Source organism: Lepidochelys kempii, chromosome 4 (assembly GCF_965140285.1).
Source record: "Lepidochelys kempii isolate rLepKem1 chromosome 4, rLepKem1.hap1, whole genome shotgun sequence".
NCBI classification, from domain to species: domain Eukaryota; kingdom Metazoa; phylum Chordata; order Testudines; family Cheloniidae; genus Lepidochelys; species Lepidochelys kempii.
Window position 1 is genome coordinate 65,215,666 of NC_136383.1, and position 20,365 is coordinate 65,236,030.

The following is a 20,365-nucleotide window of genomic DNA, read 5'->3' on the forward strand; positions in this document are numbered from 1 at the left end:
TCTCATGTACCCTGTGTTCCTTTTTGCTATCGTGTAGACTTCAGCTTTTTAGACTATTATGTAGGTTACACAGGGAAACGGAAATGTCTCCAGCTAATGAAGAGAAAAATGTTTTTTATATTGATTGTAGCCAGAAAAATTACTATAAAAATGGCAAGATCTTACATAGGGAAGAGATAGGATGACTATCTGACTCATGCTGACAAACGCAAATTGGTATCAAGTGTCAGTATAGAAAAATTAGCTGGATTTTATTCTGTCTTGCACATCATCAATTTGTCGAGTAAGTTTTGACTGCAGAATCTTTATATGGTAATGATAGAAGAGAGAGACTCATGTTAACTTTTAAATTTCCAGGTTGAGAATGTTATTGAGAGAGAAAATGAATATGGAATCCCATGATGTCATTTTTATAGTAATCTTTCTGACAATTACTGTGCTTTACAGCCAGCTGGTGTGTTTACTGGATTGAAGAGCCTATTCCTTCTCTGAATGCTATAAGGATGCTTTGATGATCTGTTGCACTTACATTCTCTTTTAAATGTGACTGCCATTAACATGAAAAGTTTGCCTTCTAATTACTCCAGTGTTTTTCTATGTTTAGACTTAGATTGCTTTAATATAGGAAATACCGTGGAAATGTTACTTGCAGAAAGTGGTTATAAACATTGTAATGTTAACCACTGTAGATGGGAGGTGCTCTGTGTTTATAACTAAACTTTATCATGCTCTTTTAATTAGAAAATTCAAAAGTTCTTTTTTTCAGAATGCTGTGGGCTAATTTTCCCCCCACCCAAACGTCTACGGTTTTTTTTAGTTAGCTTTAGGTAATTGATTTTAATGGTGTTTAACTGCAAAGTTTTAAGTGCTAGAAGCAGTCTTTGTTTTAGCTAGAGGGACTCAAAATAAGTTGTGTACAAAACTTCAAACTAGCGTAAGGGCTGGTCTGCAAATTAATATAGCTCAAATAAGATAGGATGTGAACTTAAAGCAAATGAATGATGCCTCATTAATTTCACATGTAGACAATTTTATTTCCAAATAAGAGTGCCTTATTCAGAATTAATTTAATCAAAGAGGATTAAGCTAATTCTGGAATAAGAGCGTCCACCCATGGGGTTAATCAGGGGAAAAGAAACTGCTGTTATTGCATCAGTTAGTTGATGACTAAATTGGTATATTTCAGAAGCTTTCGAAGATAGGGGCCTTTCTTCCCCCCATTCCTGCTCATTCATTCAGAGGCATGGAAGCTTCCTGAGGGATCATATCTAATATACAAACAGGAGATAGAGGAGGGGCCACCTGGTCATGTTTTTTCACATTTTCACTAAATTTTACCAATTAAATGTGAAGGCCTCCTCTGCCATTGGAGGAAGAGACCTGTCTGCTAGTATTCACCCTGTAACAGTGTCTTTTTTTATTTTTTAATACATCAATCTCATCATTTGTCCTTTGTTTCTCTTGCTGGTGACACACTCTTTTCGGACATCCCATTGTAATGGATCTGCAGATTTTTCACTGTGAAGAAGAGGAACATTTGCCTTAGCTGAGAATCACCTTTCTTCTAGCATGGAAGTCAGCAGATCCAACCCACCCACCACAAGGTTATAGTTCTGAGCGAGACTTCAACTGTTGCCCTCTCCTCCATTTTCTTTTTTGGGCACATATGTACATATTGTATATATCTGCTGTTAATTGGGGTGGAATTTGAAGTTACTCTCATCTAGGAAGGGTTTATAGAAATTTGTTGTTATACCTAATAACCTGTGAATTAAGGTTTAAAGGAATTAGCTCTACAAAGCAGGTCTAGAAGGATCTTGAACTGGCTTACTAGATGCATCTTCAAGAGTGTAGCCTCTCCCAGCCTGCTTTGACTGACTGATCTGGTGTCTGCCTCCAAGGAGCTGCAACTATGAGTAAGATCCATTATAATGGAGCTGCAGAGTGTCACTGTAAAGAAAATGTTCAGGTAGGTTTTTTTTTAAAAAAAGGTTCCTAATAGGGAGCCTCAGAATACCATTTTAGTAAGCTGTTCTACAGAGTAGAACTGTTCTTTAAGCACCTACACTTAAACTGTTACCTTGAAAATGTGTGTATAGTGGCATGAAAATACCCTGTGCAAAGTGTCATGAGGCATATAATAAAACTCTGCTTACAACTTTAACTATGGATTTGCTACGGAGTAGTTTTGTAATCAGGGTAACTCTTAATTACCATAATTCAAATACACTGACCAATTTTTGACATAAATGGAACAGCTGTGTCAGTCTGTAACTAGTTCATTATTAGAAATGAATTAGAATTACTAAACCAACATTTACATAGAGAGCCTGGACTAAAATACTGGTCTCTCATTCACTGCTCTAAAAACACAGGCTTGTTCCAGTTGAGGTAAAAGAAGCTCTCTGTCATGCTGTCAGCCCTGATTTATATTCTTGAAGCTACATCCAATCAAGAAGGGCAGCATGCTCATTGAGAATGACTGGGTCGCCATGCTATTCCCTAGCCTACTACACATCGAATGTGATCTTGTCCAAAATTCTTATTTATTTTGCAGCTTTAGAAAGATAAGCAGCAAATCTCAAGGTGAGATTTCTAACAGTTCTCAATAAAACCTTGCCTGAGCTTCCCCTCAGACTGGTTTATGCCCAGAGCTGCTCTCTGCAGGGCTTCCTGTACCTAGCTGTTTTACCTCTGAGAGCCACTGAGCTTTTATTGGTTGCTGAACTGGTTCAAGTGAAACCCACCTAATTTTGTTACTACAGGTGGTCTTTCTTCAAAGAGAGATTTACAGACAACATGTCTGGCTTTAGGAACCTCTTACTTTGCTACAACAATTCCTGTGTAAATTTGCTTAAGAACAACCTAATTTTTTCAAATTATAGACTGTGTATACTAGCGCTTAAGGAATTTTAACTATATGGCAAGTTTGAAGGAGTAATAAGCTAGTTTTTGCTTTCTCCAAGAGCTTCAAACTGCACGCAAAGCACCAATTGGAATAAACAAAAAAGTGCTGTTTTAATTCCCATTTCCTCAGTGTAACTAGAAAAGAGGATACTCCATGCTGTCCTGCATACATCTTACCAAAAGATATGTGAATTCTCAGGCAAAGTGATAAACCGCATACTCCTAAGATCAAGTAGAACTGTGCATCAGGAAGTACCTACTGCTGTGGAGGGTAGGGTGGAGTCCCGGTCACCTCTAAGGTTGCAACCAAGTTCCAACATAAGCTTTATTTTAGCTGCCCAGCTTTAGCAAAGGACAGTTTTTTTCCCAGAAAAGGTAGGAAAAAAATTGGCCATAAGGTTACCATTCATGGACACTAGTCAAACATTACTTCAGGTTACCCACAATTCCCTAATTTTAAAATAAATGTAGCTCTGTATTTGTATACAATGGATAGAAATGAACATGTCTAATAAAAGCAGTTCAGTCATTTTTATTTTAATGCACTTTCTGTTTTTACTGGCAAAGTTGGGCATGTAGATCTGTTTAAACTATGACATTTTCTTTACACTTTGGCAAGGCTGGCTTAGATGATTTCTACTGCAACTCTTAAAACATGTTCTCTCAAGGAGCACTGTGATCCATTGGTCTTGGAGGCAATGGATACCATTTGATAATGTCAGACTGCTACAACTATGCTCTGGATAATCTATTTAAAACAAAGCAGACTATCATATAAAAATGGTGGGGCCCATACTTGCTGGAATTCTGTGCAAAGGGGCTTTTAAAACTTAACCAAAATCTTTTCCTGGGTGCATAGCTTGAGACAATGGGGAGGGGTCAGAAAGATGGAATCCTCCCAACAAATTCAGTTATAATTATGCTCGGAGGTCTGCCTCGGGGGAGAAATGGGATGTGAAAATGTTTTGTCCTGTTGAAGGAACGTCACACTTAAAGCAAACATAAATTTTGCATTTTTGCTTTAACAAACCAAAATGTTTTTTCTTTTGGAAACTCAAATATAGTATATGGTGGTAACATCATTTCTACCACTTAAAATACAGAAAACTGCAGTGGTTTGGGTCATTTGTTTAATACAAATACAAATTTGTTCTACAACAATTAGAAGTTATATTAATTTTGTTTCCCTTTAAAACTCCCCCTCCCCCTTCTTTCAGTACATATTCACTCACAAAAACCAACCATTTTTGGAAAAGAGAATGGGGTTAAAGAAGTAACAACTCTTAGTTCCAGGTATTACACAGTGTAAAATATTTTCTTCATAGATTGTGTCAATTATAAAAAAGGGCTTGATCTGATGATGGGGAATGTATAGTTATGGACAGGCCAGGAAAATAACCACTTGCTTTCAGCTATAATGCTATGTGAAATAGTACCATTAGACTGGGTAAAAATCCTCATCATACTAACACAAAGGTAAGTGGTGCATTGTCACTGTTTTAAAATGAGTAATTGAAAATGTTAGTTCTGGAAATGGAAACAGATTTTAAGAAACCAAGAAAGAAGAGATCCATGTCCACATAGGGGACAGAAGCATTTTGTTTATGTTCCACAATTTCTCACTAATATCTAGTAATTCTGCAATCCTTATCCAAGCAAAACTGCCACTGAAGTTAAAGAGAGTGTTGCTCAAGCAAGAAGGCAGAATTTGGCTTCATATCCATGCAGTCTACCTGGGACTGACCACATCTACAAAAGGGCAGCTCACAATGAGTGTTCGTCCCAGAGATGATCCTGCAGTTCTTAGCCAGTCCAAATTCCACTGAGGTGAGAGGTGTTTTGCCTGAATAAGTACTGCATTTGATTACTGGGCCTAGGCCACTGTGGTTTAGCTACTTATGTATATGTAGGTTTTTACTGATCTTTAACTTCTTCTCAAAATAACATTAAAAGAAAAGCATTAAATTACTACTTGCCAATGAAAAAGAGTGGGTTTTGTGGCACAGAATCCTCAAGTGGACTACACTGATTGATTGGGTTCCTACAGAACATTATACTCTCTGATAGACAAGGATGGCAGCTGTCCAGTACTTACACTCTTGACCCATTTTCATGTGAAGTTATTTATGCAAGCCTGTATCCATAACACCTCCGTGTAAATAATCTTTTTTGCTGGAGACAAGTCTTATACTACTAGGTAAATGTGGCTTTGAGTATATAGCTAAATTTCTACCCCAGACCAGAAGAAAGAGCTTTGTGTAAGCTCTAAAGTTTCTTATATCAATAGAAAGATATAAGATATTACTTCACTGACCTTGTCTCTCTAAAAACCATCAAGTCAACTGTAACTGACAGAGGGGATGAAGGGGGGAGAAAGGACTTTAACAGTGCGTAAGACCCTTCAGTTTTTACCAGTTTAACTGATAAATTCCTGAGTTTTACAAAACAATTTTTTTTGTAAGAAGTAGAAGAGACAAGGGCATCTTCTCCTTATGCTGCTGCCTCCATCTCTTCCACTTCTGGGCCCTGCCCAGAAGGAGAGATGGTGTCTGGGTAGCCCAGTTTGTGAAGCCACTATCTCTGCTTCCAGAGCGGTGAGCCAGGTCAGAAGTATGGGAATGACCTAAATCTCATGCCCACTAAATACATATTTCCAGCTTTACAGAGAACGTGGATAAAAGTTAAGGAATTACTTTTCACACTAAATGGGTTGAAAATAAAAAACTGTATCCGACTATCTTTCGGACCACTAGGAGCTTTCTGAAAGTTAAACAAAACAAAACAGGAGCAGTGATATTTACCCAATATTTACTCAGAAAAGTGCAGTTAATTTTTTTCTGCAGATTTTCATCCTTTTTAAATTTTTGTATCAAACTGATAAATTCCCCCAAAAACATTAAACTAAATAAAAACTGAAAGGAAAGAGCCTCAATAAGCTGTAAGGGATTAAAGGCCTAGTCCAAGCCTCATTAGTCAGTGGGAGAATTACAGTTGTGTTCAATAGGCTTTGGAGTAGACATTAACTACTTCCCTATCTCCTTTCTTAAATTCTCTTCAGGGGACAAGTTCTGTTGAACTATATCTCCTAATATCTCATTCTGAACTGAGACTAAGCCTCAATTACGGAGTACTTGCAAGACAACTGCCATTTAATGGTGCTTTAAGGTTAGAAAACTCAGGATAAATTACATTCTGCAGGGTAAGTTCTGCTTGGTCATTATATCCACAAAAGGATTTGTTTGATTTCCTGTCCTTCCCCCCACATGCACACGCCAGTTTCCTAAACATGAGATCAAAGAGGGCCCTAGTTTACTGTGGTCCCCAGACTTACCCAAACCAATGCACAGGTACGTCTGGCTACTTTGGCTCTCCTGTCCCAATAATAAACACCACAGCAAGTGGAAGTGAATCACAAAATTCTTTATGACAGGTTTCAGAGTAGCAGCTGTGTTAGTCTGTATCCGCAAAAAGAAAAGGAGGACTTGTGGCACCTTAGAACTGTAGCTCATGTTCAAATAAATTTGTTAGTCTCTAAGGTGCCAAAAATTCTTTATGTAACTCACCTCTGGACATCATTTTATCTACATTCATTTATCTATTGCACTCTTTAATGTTATTCACACTTCAGTTTTACATGAAAATGCTCAAAACACAAAATTAACAACTGAACTGTTGAATCCCTAATTGCTCAGTCTTATCCTGAACAGAGGATAACTATCCAGTCAAGTCAGAACAGGGCAATACTGGCATCCTTTTAATAGGTCCATGTATGCTCTTTTGTGATTACCTGAATTACTGAAGCATGAACTCTTAAAAAATTCCATCTTCCACTTTAGCTGTCATTCCTAGGGGGTGTGAGGGTCTAAATTCATTTCATATTCTTTTGTAATGGACTGCATGCTTCAACCTGTAATGCCTCTGACTATACTTTGTCTTTTTCCATTTTGGAGAAAAACTTTCTATATATCCTTTCTACATATACTGGCAGAGAGTTCATGTTAATTCACCACTTAACAAGTATCATTTATTTTACTTTAAGATAAGCAGAACTAAAAGTGTTGTTCCAGATGTAGAGCTAATAATTTGAGCCTTGTGGCTAAATAATACTTGTATTTCATGGGACCAAGGAAGCATTAGAGGCAATTAGAGGACTTGAAGATTACTTGTTGAAATTGCTTATTTTGCAAAAAATATAAACACATATCCAAAAGCATTAAATATGTGCTTCACGTGACCTCAGCTCACATGGCTCCCAAAACATTCAGGCTCCAATGTAGCCATACAACTATGTAATGATTACTTTACGAGATTTAGAAAGTGAGTGACATGGTGCAGGTCTGTTTACTTTGTTGATTTAAGTTTAATGCAAATGACTTTTTAGTTGTGTCACTTTAAGATGATGAGCAAATAGGATGCCTAGTAGTAACAAAGAGATGGAAAGTTGTTGATGTTTTCTGTAACAGAACAGTTATAGCAGGTCTATTTCCAATTCCTCCTGGTCATCCAGTTTAAAAAGGTCATTTTGTCATGTCTGTTTGACGCTGTTAGAATTGTTCTCTGTTGTGCTTTCTACACTTCCACTACACCTGGCTGACTAATTGAGAAACTATTTCACAAACGGTCACATTCCATAAGTAATGCATTTTACTTCACTATATCCATTTCCCTGGTCAGGGTTTTTTGTTCTTTTATTTCAAATGCATGATTTGTTTCTGCTTCCTGTAGGGGCTGTGGTGTAAAATGCACACACACCTTCTTCAGTGAAGAAACAATGCCACCTCTGTCAAACTGGCATGACCTCAGAGGTCATTTCTTCAGCCGCTTGCTGTGAGTTTGTACCTGTCTGGGATACTGGCACTACTGCAGCATCCTTGATTTCAGCGCTCTGAATGCAGGAAGGGTTCTTCTCCATTTTTTTGGCAGTGTCCGGGCAGTTTTGAACAAAGATCACTCGATTGTAAGCCTTCAGTCTGCGCCACAACTGAACGTAGACTTTGCACTGGACGTACATGAAGACTAGGCCTCCAGTGAACCCAATTGCTACCACAACCAGTTTTGTCCAAAATGGCCATTCAAGGACACCTTTCAAAGAAACAAGTTACAATTAGTTTCATCATCATTTCATAATGTCTTGCTGATGGCTTGTCTCTTCTGTCGCCTGTATATTCCAGTATTACATAAAACTGCCAAAACATTATTCTTTTCAGAGGATCCCTAATGCTATTTGTACTGTATGTACACAGTCACACACATGAAGTGTAGCTGTTGTTATGGTAGAAGACAGCAGCTGTTCCCTAGATCATAGAAACAAGATCAGATCCCTAAACATCTAGTACAATAGGGGATTTCTGGTTCAACAAGGAATGCAGGATCAGGTCTTAGGACAGAAAGATAACCGTCCTTACTAGAAACAGATGACATTTTTATGTCCCTTGATTGTACCCATGCCTATAGTACCTCTTTTAAGTAGGCAGAATGTAGTTATCTAGACTGGAATGGCCAGATCACTGGGCTTTGGGCCCTACTACTGAAATAAATAAATAAAAAGCTTTTCATTTTTTTTTTTTTTTTTTTTTTAAAGTTTGATGGCTGGTCTATAAGGAGACTCAAGCTAGAGTATGTACAGTGTACTGGTCTGCTACACAGTAAGGTGCTGCGTGGACCCTGCTACCATGCACAAAGTTTCATAATGAGCAGTAGCAAGGTCCACATGGCTACTTGGTGCACTGTAGTTTACACCCTAGTTTGCTGCATGCTATGGGTCTGTAAATATACCTGGCACACCCTATTTTATACCTCATTGAACAGTGGCACCTACAATACCAATGTGTTCCCCTGGTATGGGGCTGTAGCATTGGTTCAGTAGCAAATTAGTGGGAAGAAATCCACCGTGTGAATAAAACAGCACCGCAGCTTTTTTTTGTTCTTTATGCCTCTCTCGTGTATGCTTTTTTCTTCTGCTAAATCAACACATTGCTATTTTCCTACTTAGTTATATAAGAACTTTACAGTTCCTGATACTGTTTTTCCTCATTGCACCCTTTGCTCTGTTTAAAAACCAGGAAAAACTCTTGAAAGGTCTTACTGTAACTGTAGAAAAAAGTCTCCATGGGTGATGACACTAAGGCTACAGAACAGAGAATTTGAACTCCGTAATGATATGAGTAATGCTAAGATGATTCACTTTAGCCTAGAACTAGTCTTAGAACTTTACAAAATCAATTATTGCTATACTGGGAACAGCTTTATAATCACAGGATAATTAACAACACTGCAGCTGCTTCTTGATATGTTTAGCAGTATGACTAAAATGGGGGAAAAACCCTCAGTTGTGCATTACTGCATCAGATCTAATGATGACAGTGTTGGCATTAATACATAATATGCAAGTGTGTGGTTTTGAGATTGCATGTAAATGCTGCTTTCTCGATATTTTACTTAAAATAAATTTATTAGTCACATATGGAAGATCTTTAAAAATCCTTAGAACATATAGAGTGCAAATCACGATCGAGGTGCTTTAGAAACAGGATAATTAAACTTCAAAGCAATGCGTGGGAGGCATTAGAGAGAGGCACTCCAAGATGGATATGGTGTCAGCTGGAGAATTAGAACCCACGGGTGGTCATCTGCCAGGCTTAGCTGCAACCAGTAGAGCAGTAATTTGAGTTTAATGGTGTTGTTAAACAATAATAGAATACCATTTATTTAAATATTTTGGGTATTTTCTACATTTTCAAATATATTGATTTCAATTACAACACAGAATACAGTGTACAGTACTTACTTTATATTTAATTATAAATATTTGCACTGTGAAAAACAAAATAAATAGTATTTTTTCAGTTCACCTAATACAAGTACTGTAGTGCAATCTCTTTATCATGAAAGTTGAACTTACAAATGTAGAATTATGTACAAAAAAACAACTGCATTCAAAATAAAACATTGTAAAAAACTTTAGATCCTACAAGTCCACTCCGTCCTACTTCAGCCAGGTTTCAGAGTAACAGCCGTGTTAGTCTGTATTCACAAAAAGAAAAGGAGTACTTGTGGCACCTTAGAGACTAACCAATTTATTTGAGCATGAGCTTTCGTGAGCTACAGCTCACTTCATCGGATGCATCAGCCAATCGCTCAGACAAACAAATTTGGTTACAATTTGGAGGAGATAATGCTGCCTGCTTCTTGTTTACAATGTCACCTGAAAGTGAGAACAGATGTTCTCATGGCACTGTTGTAGCCAGTGTTGCAAGATATTTACGTGCCAGATGCATATGTCCATTCATGCTTCAACCACCATTCCAGAGGACACCTTCCATGCTGATGACGTGTTCTGCTCGATAACCATCAAAAGCAGTACAGACCAACACCTGTTCATTTTCATCATCTGAGTCAGATACCACCAGCAGAAGGTTGATTTTCTTTTTTGGTGGTTTGGGTTCTGTGGTTTCCGCATATGAGTGTTGCTCTTTTAAGACTTCCAAAAGCATGCTCCACACCTCGTCCCTCTTAGATTTTGGAAGGCACTTCAGATTCTTAAACCTTGGGTCGAGTGCTGTAGCTATTTTTAGGTATCTCACATTGGTACCTTCTTTGCCAAATTGCAATGCCACAGTGCCCAGCGAATGCCTTTTCTCACTTTCAGGTGACATTGTAAATAAGAAGCAGGCAGCAGTATCTCCCGTAAATGTAAACAAACTTGTTTGTCTTAGTGATTGGCTGAACAAGAAGTAGGACTGAGTGGACTTGTAGGCTCTAAAGTTTTACACTGAGTGCACTTATGTAACAAAAAAAATCCCAAACCTACATTTGTAAGTTATACTTCCATGCTAAAGAGATTTCACTACAGTACTTGAATGAGGTGAATTGAAAAATACTATTTCTTTTATCATTTTTACAGTGCAAATATTTGTAATAAAAATAATATAAAGTGAGCACTATACACTCTGTATTCTGTGTTGTAATAAAAATAGTTGAAAATGTAGAAAACCATCCAAAATATTTTAAAAACAAGAAAAGGAGTACTTGTGGCACCTTAGAGACGAACAAATTTATTTGAGCATAAGCTTTCGTGAGCTACAGCTCACTTCATCGGATGCATTCAGTGGAAAATATAGTGGGGAGATTTATATACATAGAGAACATGAAACAATGGGTGTTACCATACACATTGTAATGAGAGTGATCACTTAAGGTGAGCTATTAGCAGCAGGGGGTGGGGGGGGAAAGAGAGGGGAACCTTTTGTACTGATAATCAAGGTGGGCCATTTCCAGCAGTTGACAAGAACCTCTGAGGAACAGTGGGGGTTGGGGGGGGCAGAATAAACAAGGGGAAATAGTTTTACTTTGTGTAATGACCCATCCACTCCCAGTCTCTATTCAAGCCTAAGTTAATTGTATCCAGTCTACTCTGAAACCTGTCAAAATATTTAATACATTTCAATTGGTATTCTATTGTTTAACAGTGCGATTAATTTTTGAGTTAATTGCATGAGTTAACTGCAATTAATCAACAGCCCTAGTTTAACCATCTGTTTTTGCTGCTTATGCAACTGGCTTGCCTTAGAAAAGTCTTTGTAAGTGAGAAATCATTGAAATAATCACTACAGAATGGTGTTCAATTACCACAGATTTCCCTGTCATGGAAACTGCTAGTAAGTGCTAACTTTTTCAGGGTGGCACTTTTGAAAGTCAAAGTGACTTTAGCACATGTTCCAGTGAAAGTCAGTTGGACTCCTACTCTTAAGTGACAGGGATGGTCTCCTTATTAAGGAAATGACAGCTACTCCACACACTGACTTAGGAGCTTCTGAAAATCCTACCTACCAGTGATCACTATTGAGATGTGGTGTTAGTTTTGAAAAATTACACACCAGGCAATAGCCTCAGCTGCAGTAAATCACTGTAACTCTGCTGAAGGCAGTGGAGCTATGCTGATTTACACGAGCTAGTTTGATTAGATATTTCTGTCATCTCACCAGACCCTGGAGTAAGTACGCCAAGAAGAAATAGGGGAAAATACTTTTAATGATTTCCCCCATCTTCCCACTTTATTGGGCTAGCGTGTAACTTTTTGGGTAGTAAATCAGAGTTCTGAATTTCAATATGAAAAAGAGTGGGCCTGCTGTTGCATCACTGTAGGGGATGGGAGCTTTGCAGTTGTCTGTAGTAATCAAATAAATGCTACTATGTGTGGATCAAATTCTGTTTTTGAATGTGCTAATCTATTTCCTCATTGACTTCACTGAGCACCAAGGGGTGTATCCATAGCCAGGATTTGCTCCCATGTGTTACTATTTCCTTAATGAATTCTTGTAACTAAAGGCAGCATAGCATTTGCAACTCTTCTAAAGTAGTATACTATACGCATGTTGGCAATATCTGCTTAGTTCAGTAATCCACTGTAGTCTGTTGTAAAACAAATCAGCTATGTAAATCCAGTCCTGCATTTAAATGCCCTCTAGCACAACGAGGCCACAATCCTGACTGGCATACTACTAGTACTGAAATAATAACCAAAACTTTTGTTAAGGTTCTAAATCAGGGGTAGTCAATAGGTGGAGCACGGGCCAAATCTGGACTGCCATATGCTTTTGAACAGACCCCCAAATCTTTTTATTTACTTATTATTTTCTCTGGATCCTGGAGATTGACTATACCTTGATGAAGAAATGTGGACCTTGACAAAAATAGACTACCCCTGTTCTAAACTGTTCCAGTAACTCCTCCCTCTCCCTCACTTTTCCCGGTCTTTGCTTGCCTGGATTCCCACTAGAACTGAAAGTGCTGAAATATCACAATAAAGGCTGCTGTTAGAGGATGAAATCCAGCTGTGTGTAGAGAATGCAGGAAAGGACCTCTGTGACATTTAATTCCCACATTAAGGGCTGCACAGGACTTTCTACACTAGGGTGAATTTCATGCAGCGTTTCCTGCTGGGTCTGGAAGTTTTAACTTGCTTGAAATCTTCTAAGAAAGCCTTTTGCAAGATTTCTACCCCAGTTTTGTAGAAGAGAGGTTTCAATAGGTCAGATGGGCAGCTTAAATCTTTTGGATGCTCTGAACTGAACTTGCACTGAACTTTTTAAGTTTCACTCATCAATTTTTAAATAGTAGCTTTAAAAAAGTCCAGCTATTGAAGTAAAATGAAAAGAATGAACTGAATGGTTTAGTTGTTGTGATGGGTGCATTGAACTGTGATCTCTTTGCACTGCAGGAAAGAAAATATATTCAGCAAAAAACAGGTTTGTAAACTGAATTGTGTGTCCTTTGCTTTGTCATCAAACAAATTCCCTATAATCCTGTTATATATTTACAAATAAAAAGTGCCTTGCTATCTATCTGTATTTCTAATGTTTCCCTCGCCATGTTAGCAATGAAGGAGATAAAGTCACTTACCATTGTCATTGCCTTGCTTAATTTCCTCAGCAGTTCGATCTATTAAAACATACAATGACCAAACAACGCAGGTAATAGCAATAATATGGAATGTAACTGAACAGACTATCTTCCTCCTTTCACTTGTTGTCATCTGTAGTTTCTCCCACTGTAATCAGAAAAGAATTAGAAATTAAGTGGGCTTGTAAAGAAAGCCTCCTTGTCATTCTAGTTGTTCCTGTTTGAAACGAGAAGAAAGACAGGTTAATTACAAAATATTTTTCTTATAACTTATGTCCCTAAGATAGCATTGTAAGCTTCACAAACTTACCTGATGCATTATATACAAATCTACATCAATTCATAAGAACGTAGGATCCTGTGGAAGGAGTCTCACCTCTGATCTCTTACCGCCTTCCTATGAGTTACACCTAATCCTGTGTCTCTGCAGCAATGGCAGATTAACAGTGAGAGGGAAGTCAAAAAGCAAATATTAGTTTTAACTGCAGCAAGCACCCCAAATCTAGAGCTATGAAGAAAAATTCACATCTTCCAGAACTCCAAATGTGCTTGGTTGCTTAAAAACCTGTCACTTAATCCTGGGTAAGACTCTGGATAGATTTCATACAACAGGCCAAAGTCTCTCTTCAGTTGCACCCATGCAACTCAGCTGACTTCAAACTCTGACTTTTCCTTTTGTTAATACTGTATAAATTTTTTGTTTTTTGCCACAGTTCCTTCTCTCAATCATAACAAATTCTACTAAAAAAAAACCACCCTACCCTTTTGTCTAAAAAACATGTATTTAAAAACAGATTGCCTCTAACTTTGATGAATACTTTTGAAATCCACAGACACCACCCTCATGAATATTAGTAAAGTAGGTGGAAAACATAGTACAACAGTGCCACCTTTCGGATGGTCATATTACTACATGACTGAACTGTAGAGATAATGAGACTTTTCTAGTTGTAGCTCTTTCACATAAAGTATCTAAGCAATGGCACTAACCAGAGGGTAAGTTCAACTGCACAAATTGGGAGGCACGGGGTAGAACTGAAGTGAAAAATAAATATAGAGTAAGATGAGCGGGAAAGGAAATTTAAAGACTCAGAATTTTTCTCTGACAGACATACATGCTCTCTCTCTCCAGCTCATGCAAGAAGGCAATTGCTATACCAGTAATAGTTCCTATTTAAACCCATGTCGGGACTGGCACACAAATGGTCATGTTGGTGTCCTTTGCAGGATAGTAATTCCTATATGATGCTATAACTTCAGTAAATGTGCCAAAAGCACCACTTTCCAAGTGAAGCAATTCTGAATGTGGAAACAGTTATGGTTCTGGGGACGGTGCTCTATATAGGTACAGTGTAAGGCCAGACCTTTGGGGCTGAAGCTTAGGGTGTTAGTGGGTAGGTCAAAGGATGATACAAAAGCGTTCCTCACTCTTAAGGCTTCATACCACAGTTTTACAAGTCAGTGATCTCAGCGGGTTGATATAACAAAACAACAGTTACAACAATTAAAAACAAATAAAAGCAGAATACGCCCGAGACAAGGAGGTGGAGGAAAAGTCAGGATAGTGTGAGATACAGGCAAGAGAAGGAACCCAGACTCTTGCATCACAGAAGAAAACTAAATAGCCATGGCTTATATTGGTTAAAAATAACAGGTGTTAAAACCACTAGAGCCAACCTTCAAGAATCGATTTAACACAGAAAATAGTTTCTTTTCCCTATTTTCTGTCTGCATTAGGTTTCCTAAGTTATTAGTTCTAGAGTTATTTAAACTAAATCTAGGCTAATAGTGTCTGTTGTTAACAGCCATCAAATTCAAAGGCATTGAGTGTCCTCCCCCATTAACCTGATTCCATGCTAACTGAAGTAGCTGATAACCACTACTACATAATCCCATACCAGATATCTAGTTCAACTACAGCTGGCTGAAGAAAACACGTGAACAGTTTTGCCAATATATAACTTTATTTTTAGTCAAAAAAACCCCATCACCCTACCAAAACAAGACACTCCACTGCACACGCTTCTCCCTGTGGGGAGAGGGTGAGAGAATAAACAAGTGATAGATGTGTAGGCATGTTGCTTCATGCACTACTGGCAAGCACTCAGATACTACTGTGATGAGCAAGGTATGAAAACCTGTATGGAATAGAACTTTTAATAGTGAAGAAAACTCCACAGATTTCATTTAATTTATTGCTAGCATCTAGTAGCCTCCACCAGGTCATGGCCCCATTGTGCTAGGCACTGTGTAAAAACAATAAATGATCATCCCTGTCCCAAAGAGCTTACAATATAACACTTACCAACAAACAGAACTTCCTTTAACACTGGGCTTTCATTGATAACACTTAGGAGAAACAAACACTCCAATTAGTCTTTTCTCAAAGTTAAACTGGGTATGTAATGTTGTTGATGCCTGAAGCACAAAAGACTTTTGAATCTAACTAGGGAGGCATAAGGGGACAGGAAGAGGGCGAGCAGTGAGACCTTGGGGAAGGGAATGAGGAAGCAGTCAGCCGAAGAGACTAAAAGGGATAAAAGTGAGGGGCTCCCTTCAAAGTCAATCTACAACTAGGAGCAGAATTTGGCCTAAGAGGGGGGTGCTGTACTGAGGCTGGTGGAGAAAAAGAGACAGCAGCAGGAAGCAGGACAGGCCAGAGAAACAGCAAGAGAAGTCTAAGGAGTGGGGGAGAGGGAGGGGTTGGGAAAGGCATATTATGTAAAACAAACAAATAAAAATAATAATTGCACCCCTGAGTGTCAATATGGGTGGTGATGGTATGTGCTCCAGTTTCACTCTTGGAGAGATGTTTATACTGTGATTTCACAGTGCTGTATAAGAAGACAGTAAGCTCTTCAGGGCAGAGATCTAAAAGACTACAGAGTGAGTGAAGACAAATGGATAACGGAAGAATGTGGGGAAAGAATGAGGGGTACAACAAATAAATATTATGGTTCTAATCCAGTCCTGCCACAACTCCAATAAACTCACTGGGGATGTACTTGTTTATACCAAGGATGCTTTGTGTCTTGTGGAATTTTGTGTTACAAGCTTCATAGGCATCTCTCAATTCTCTCTCTCCTTTTCATTTTGGGCAGAGGGTCAAGCGGAGGTGAGTGACAGAAGGCTAACCAATAGAGGAGTGCTATGATGAGGGATTTAGAACTACTCAGGATATTTATCTCCTTGTATTGTTAGACTGATAGGGTACAGCATTTTTCATTTTAACAAATCCACTAGAATATTACATTTTTACTGTGAAAGACAAGATAGGTGTGGTAATAACTTTTCTTGGACCAGCTTCTGCTGGTGAGAGACAAGCTTTCGAGCTACACAGAGCTCTTCTTCAGGTCTGGGAAAGGTACTCAGAATGTCACAGCTAAATACAAGATCAAACAGATAGTTTAGCATAAGTAGTTAGCACACACTGTAAGGGACCATTCATAGGACAAAGTGGTGGTGGTGGTGGGAGGAGGGGTGTTAGTGGGTTATAGAGAGTTGTAATAAGCCATAAATCCAGCGTCTTTATTAAGACCAGTGCTTAATTTGTGCCAGGGCTGAGCCCCGGGCACCTCTGGGCTTGCCACACCAGTTACAACAGTTAAAAAATTGCTCAAGCCCTTGCGCCTCCTTCATTACAAATTAAGCACTGATTAAGACCATGATTTTTAGTGACTAGCTAGGTTATGAATTCAAGCTCCAACACTTGTCTTTTGAAAGTGGTGTGCTGGTTTCCTTCAAGAATGAGGCCTGCTAGCCACTAGAGGGTGCAATAAGACTATACTGAGTTCATAAAGTTCATAACAATGTATTGTGAAGAGCATTCAAAGGCACAAAGAAATGAAAGCAAGATTTTGTAACTTTGCACAAAAATAAAATCAACCATTAAAAAGTGTACTGGACTAAATATAGAAGTAGAAACAATGTGCACTGTAGATTTTATGCACACATCCCAAAACCTTTGAAAAAGAAAGAGAACATTTTGTTATTAGCTCATGCCATAGAAAGGTTGTAATAATCTTAGTTAACAGTACATATAGCTCCTTGTTCAAGCTTTTTGCTTCCTCTGTGTTATAAAGACATGATCTTCCTCTGAAAACTAAAAGCTGTTACTGAAGTTCATAATCATTTTTTTTGTAATTGCAAACTAAATCATCATGAGTCATCACAGAAATAGGAATCTAAACAGTCTGCCTACACTGAGTGAGGAAAGGGTATCTAAATAAGACTATGATAGCCAATGTAGTTAACAAGTTCCTTATTCCTGCTGGCTAATCTACAGGAATCCATAGTACTTGTGGGGGCTGGCTATAGGTCAAAAGGCAGCAGGATCAAAACTGCCTCTTTTTATGTCTTTTTGAGGTGATACTGGTTAATCAAAATCACTATGCTAGTTTTATTCAAGCAATTGCTCAAAGACAGGTTTTCTGAAGTATCTAGGGATGCAGTCCCATTTTCTAGAGCAGAGGTGGGCAAACTATGGCCCACAGGCCGCATCTGGCCCGCGGACCGTTCTGCCAGGCCCCTGAGCTCCTGGCCCGGGAAGCTAGCTCCCGGCCCCTCCCCTGCTGTTCCCCCCTCAGCCAACTGCGCTGCCGGCGCAATGCTCTGGGCAACAAGCTCCTGGGGGCAGTGCAGCTGCGAGCCCGGCCTGACCCGGTGCACTGAGCTGCGTGGCATGGCTGCCTGTCCTTGTGCAGCCATGCTACCAGTCAACGGTGCTCCAGACAGCACGGTAAGGGAGCGGAGGGTGGGGGGTGTTGAATAGAGGGCAGGGGAGTTCAGGGGGTGGTCAGGGGTTGGGGGTGTGGATAGGGGTTGGGGCGGTCAGAGGGCAGGGAACAGGGGGCTTGAATGGGAGCAGGGGTCCCGGGTGGGGCAGTCAGGAAGGAGAGTGGGGTTGGATAGGGTGGCGGGGGGCAGTTAGGGGCGGTGGGGCCGAGGGCGGTCAGGGAGAAGGGTGGGTGGATGGGGCAGGGGTTGCCGGGGCGCTGTCAGGGGGCGAGAAGCAGGGGGGTTCAGATAGGGGGCAGGGGCCAGACCATGCCTGGCTGTTTGGGGAGGCACAGCCTCCCCTAACTGGCCCTCCATGCAATTTCAGAAACCCAATGCGGCCCTCAGGCCAAAAAGTTTGCCCTCCCCTGTTCTAGAGACTGCTTACTATAGACATTTTGGATCAAATTTTCAAAGGGGCCATAACTCAGTCTATAAAAGTATGGCGGCAATTCAAATTCCCTCCCCTGCACACAACATGTAGGTAAACAGACTTTATGCAAAACAGTTCCACGATCGAGACAAAAGTCTCTCCAAAAGGGCTGCACCCTTAGGATTATAGTTACCATTGGCTCACATTTCCCCATTCCCCTGCAACAGAGACACAGATTCACTGTTCAGAAAGCCACACAGTCCTCATCTAGCCTATCCTGTACCTCAAGCATTAGCCATAGTATGGCAGATAGAGCCCTGAAAGGGCATATTTCTGCAGCATGCTAAAGGTGCAGTTCTCTGCATCCTTCCACCCCCTCTCTGCATTCAGGGTTTCCCACAATCTTCACTTGGGCCAAAAGGCTTGGCCCACAATAATTTATTCCCACAATTTTGTATTTAGCTACCCACATTTGTAAATTAATGTGCTATTTACATACACAAATGTTTCTCTTGCAAGGGGCAAATAGCTATACATACAAAATTGAAGTTACAAGTTTGGGGAAAGGTGTCTCTCCTTTGAATGCTTGGAGCAGGAGGAAACTAACCTTCTGTACTGTGTAACAAACTTCAAAAGAAAAGAAGATAAAAAAGAGCTCAGAACACAAGAAATTCAGGTATCGCCAGCAAAGAAGTGATAGCGGCTCAAAGACTAGGTCAGTCAGTGTCCTGAGTATGTCATAGCAGCCACTCAGAGGGCTGTGCCACTTCACAGAGGCAGCTCAGAGACTGTCTGAAGTAGAGAAAGATGGCTGATGCTGCTGAGAAAGGGCTTCTGTAGAATTAATTAATTGTAACTCCTGTATCTTTTTCTGGATCTTTGTTTTCTAGGTTTGGTTAGAGCAGCCCTGGAAAGGGAAATTCTATAGTGATCGAGCATTAAATCTTTTGTGTTTGATGTGTTTTCCTGTTGCATCAATCCTTCTTGCTATATATAATTCTGCAAATAAACATAATAGCAGAATACAAGAAGCAGCACACACCTGCATGGAGCTGCTTCTGTTCACATCTAGAGACAAGGCTATTTTATTACATAGTTTCTGTTCTTTTTTCAAGAAGGTAAATAATTGGGGGGTGGGAGGGAGAGAGTATGTGTCCTTCTCCCTGCTCCCACCCAATAATCTCTGCAAAAGGGAGTCTGAAATGATGATTTTATGATGGCACCTAAAATGTGCTATTTCAAATGCTCTACAAACACAGAGAAGCGTGGCCCCTTTCCCAAAAGAAGCCTAATATGATTAGCAGATCATGGATGATCTTTTGGAAAAGACAGGGCAAAAGACCATAAGGACTTTAGCGAGTATATGATGCAGTGAACTGAGCACTCAAGATATTTCAGTGTGATCTGAGTACATAACTTGGGGGCATTTATTTTTCTATTTTTTTGGTCAGTTGTCAAAGTGCTAATTGTTTCCGACTCCACAGTAAACCACTCACTAATATCAAACTACCAGCTGGAGGAAAGAATCAGACTGTTTTCAGGAATGGAATGGGTTCACTAGGCAATCCGTGTGGGGAGGAAGAAGAAAGACAAACTAATACTAATAAAAGATAATAGGGGTTCCACACAGGGAGAGCAGAAGAGCTCTGAAGAAATCAGAAGTGTGGCTCAGAGAGGAGAGTTTAGCCTTTGTAGTATGTGAAGCAAAACCAAAGAGGAACTAGAGGTTAGATCTGAAACAAAGACTACCTTATACCCTAATGCAGCACAAAATACCCTGCTGTACATCACAGAATACTGAGTGTGTCTCCCCTTAGGATAATGCAGCATTTGCCAGGTCTAGTGGGTGGGAAGAACAAGGGATAGGTCCATGGCCTTCCCTTTGAGATAAACAGCACCCAAGAGGCA

The 20,365-nt window shown here is 39.6% G+C and overlaps 2 protein-coding genes across 3 annotated transcripts in view; one reads left to right on the plus strand and one right to left on the minus strand.

Moving 5' to 3' along the window:
* Positions 1–6,362, plus strand: part of TMA16 (translation machinery associated 16 homolog) — a 56,662-nt gene extending 50,300 nt beyond the window's left edge. The window contains exon 8 of the transcript XR_012158610.2: positions 1,511–6,362. The gene's annotated coding sequence lies outside the window, so the exon portion shown is untranslated. The remainder of the gene's footprint in view (positions 1–1,510) is intronic.
* The window catches only part of MARCHF1 (membrane associated ring-CH-type finger 1), a 270,963-nt gene continuing 254,618 nt past the window's right edge, over positions 4,021–20,365 (minus strand). For both annotated transcript variants that reach the window (XM_073341532.2, XM_078852497.1), the window contains 2 exons: positions 13,309–13,456; positions 4,021–7,989 (listed from right to left, as the gene is read on the minus strand). In XM_073341532.2, the coding sequence (XP_073197633.1) occupies positions 7,691–7,989; positions 13,309–13,456 (447 nt within the window). In that variant the 3' untranslated portion in view covers positions 4,021–7,690. The remainder of the gene's footprint in view (positions 7,990–13,308; positions 13,457–20,365) is intronic.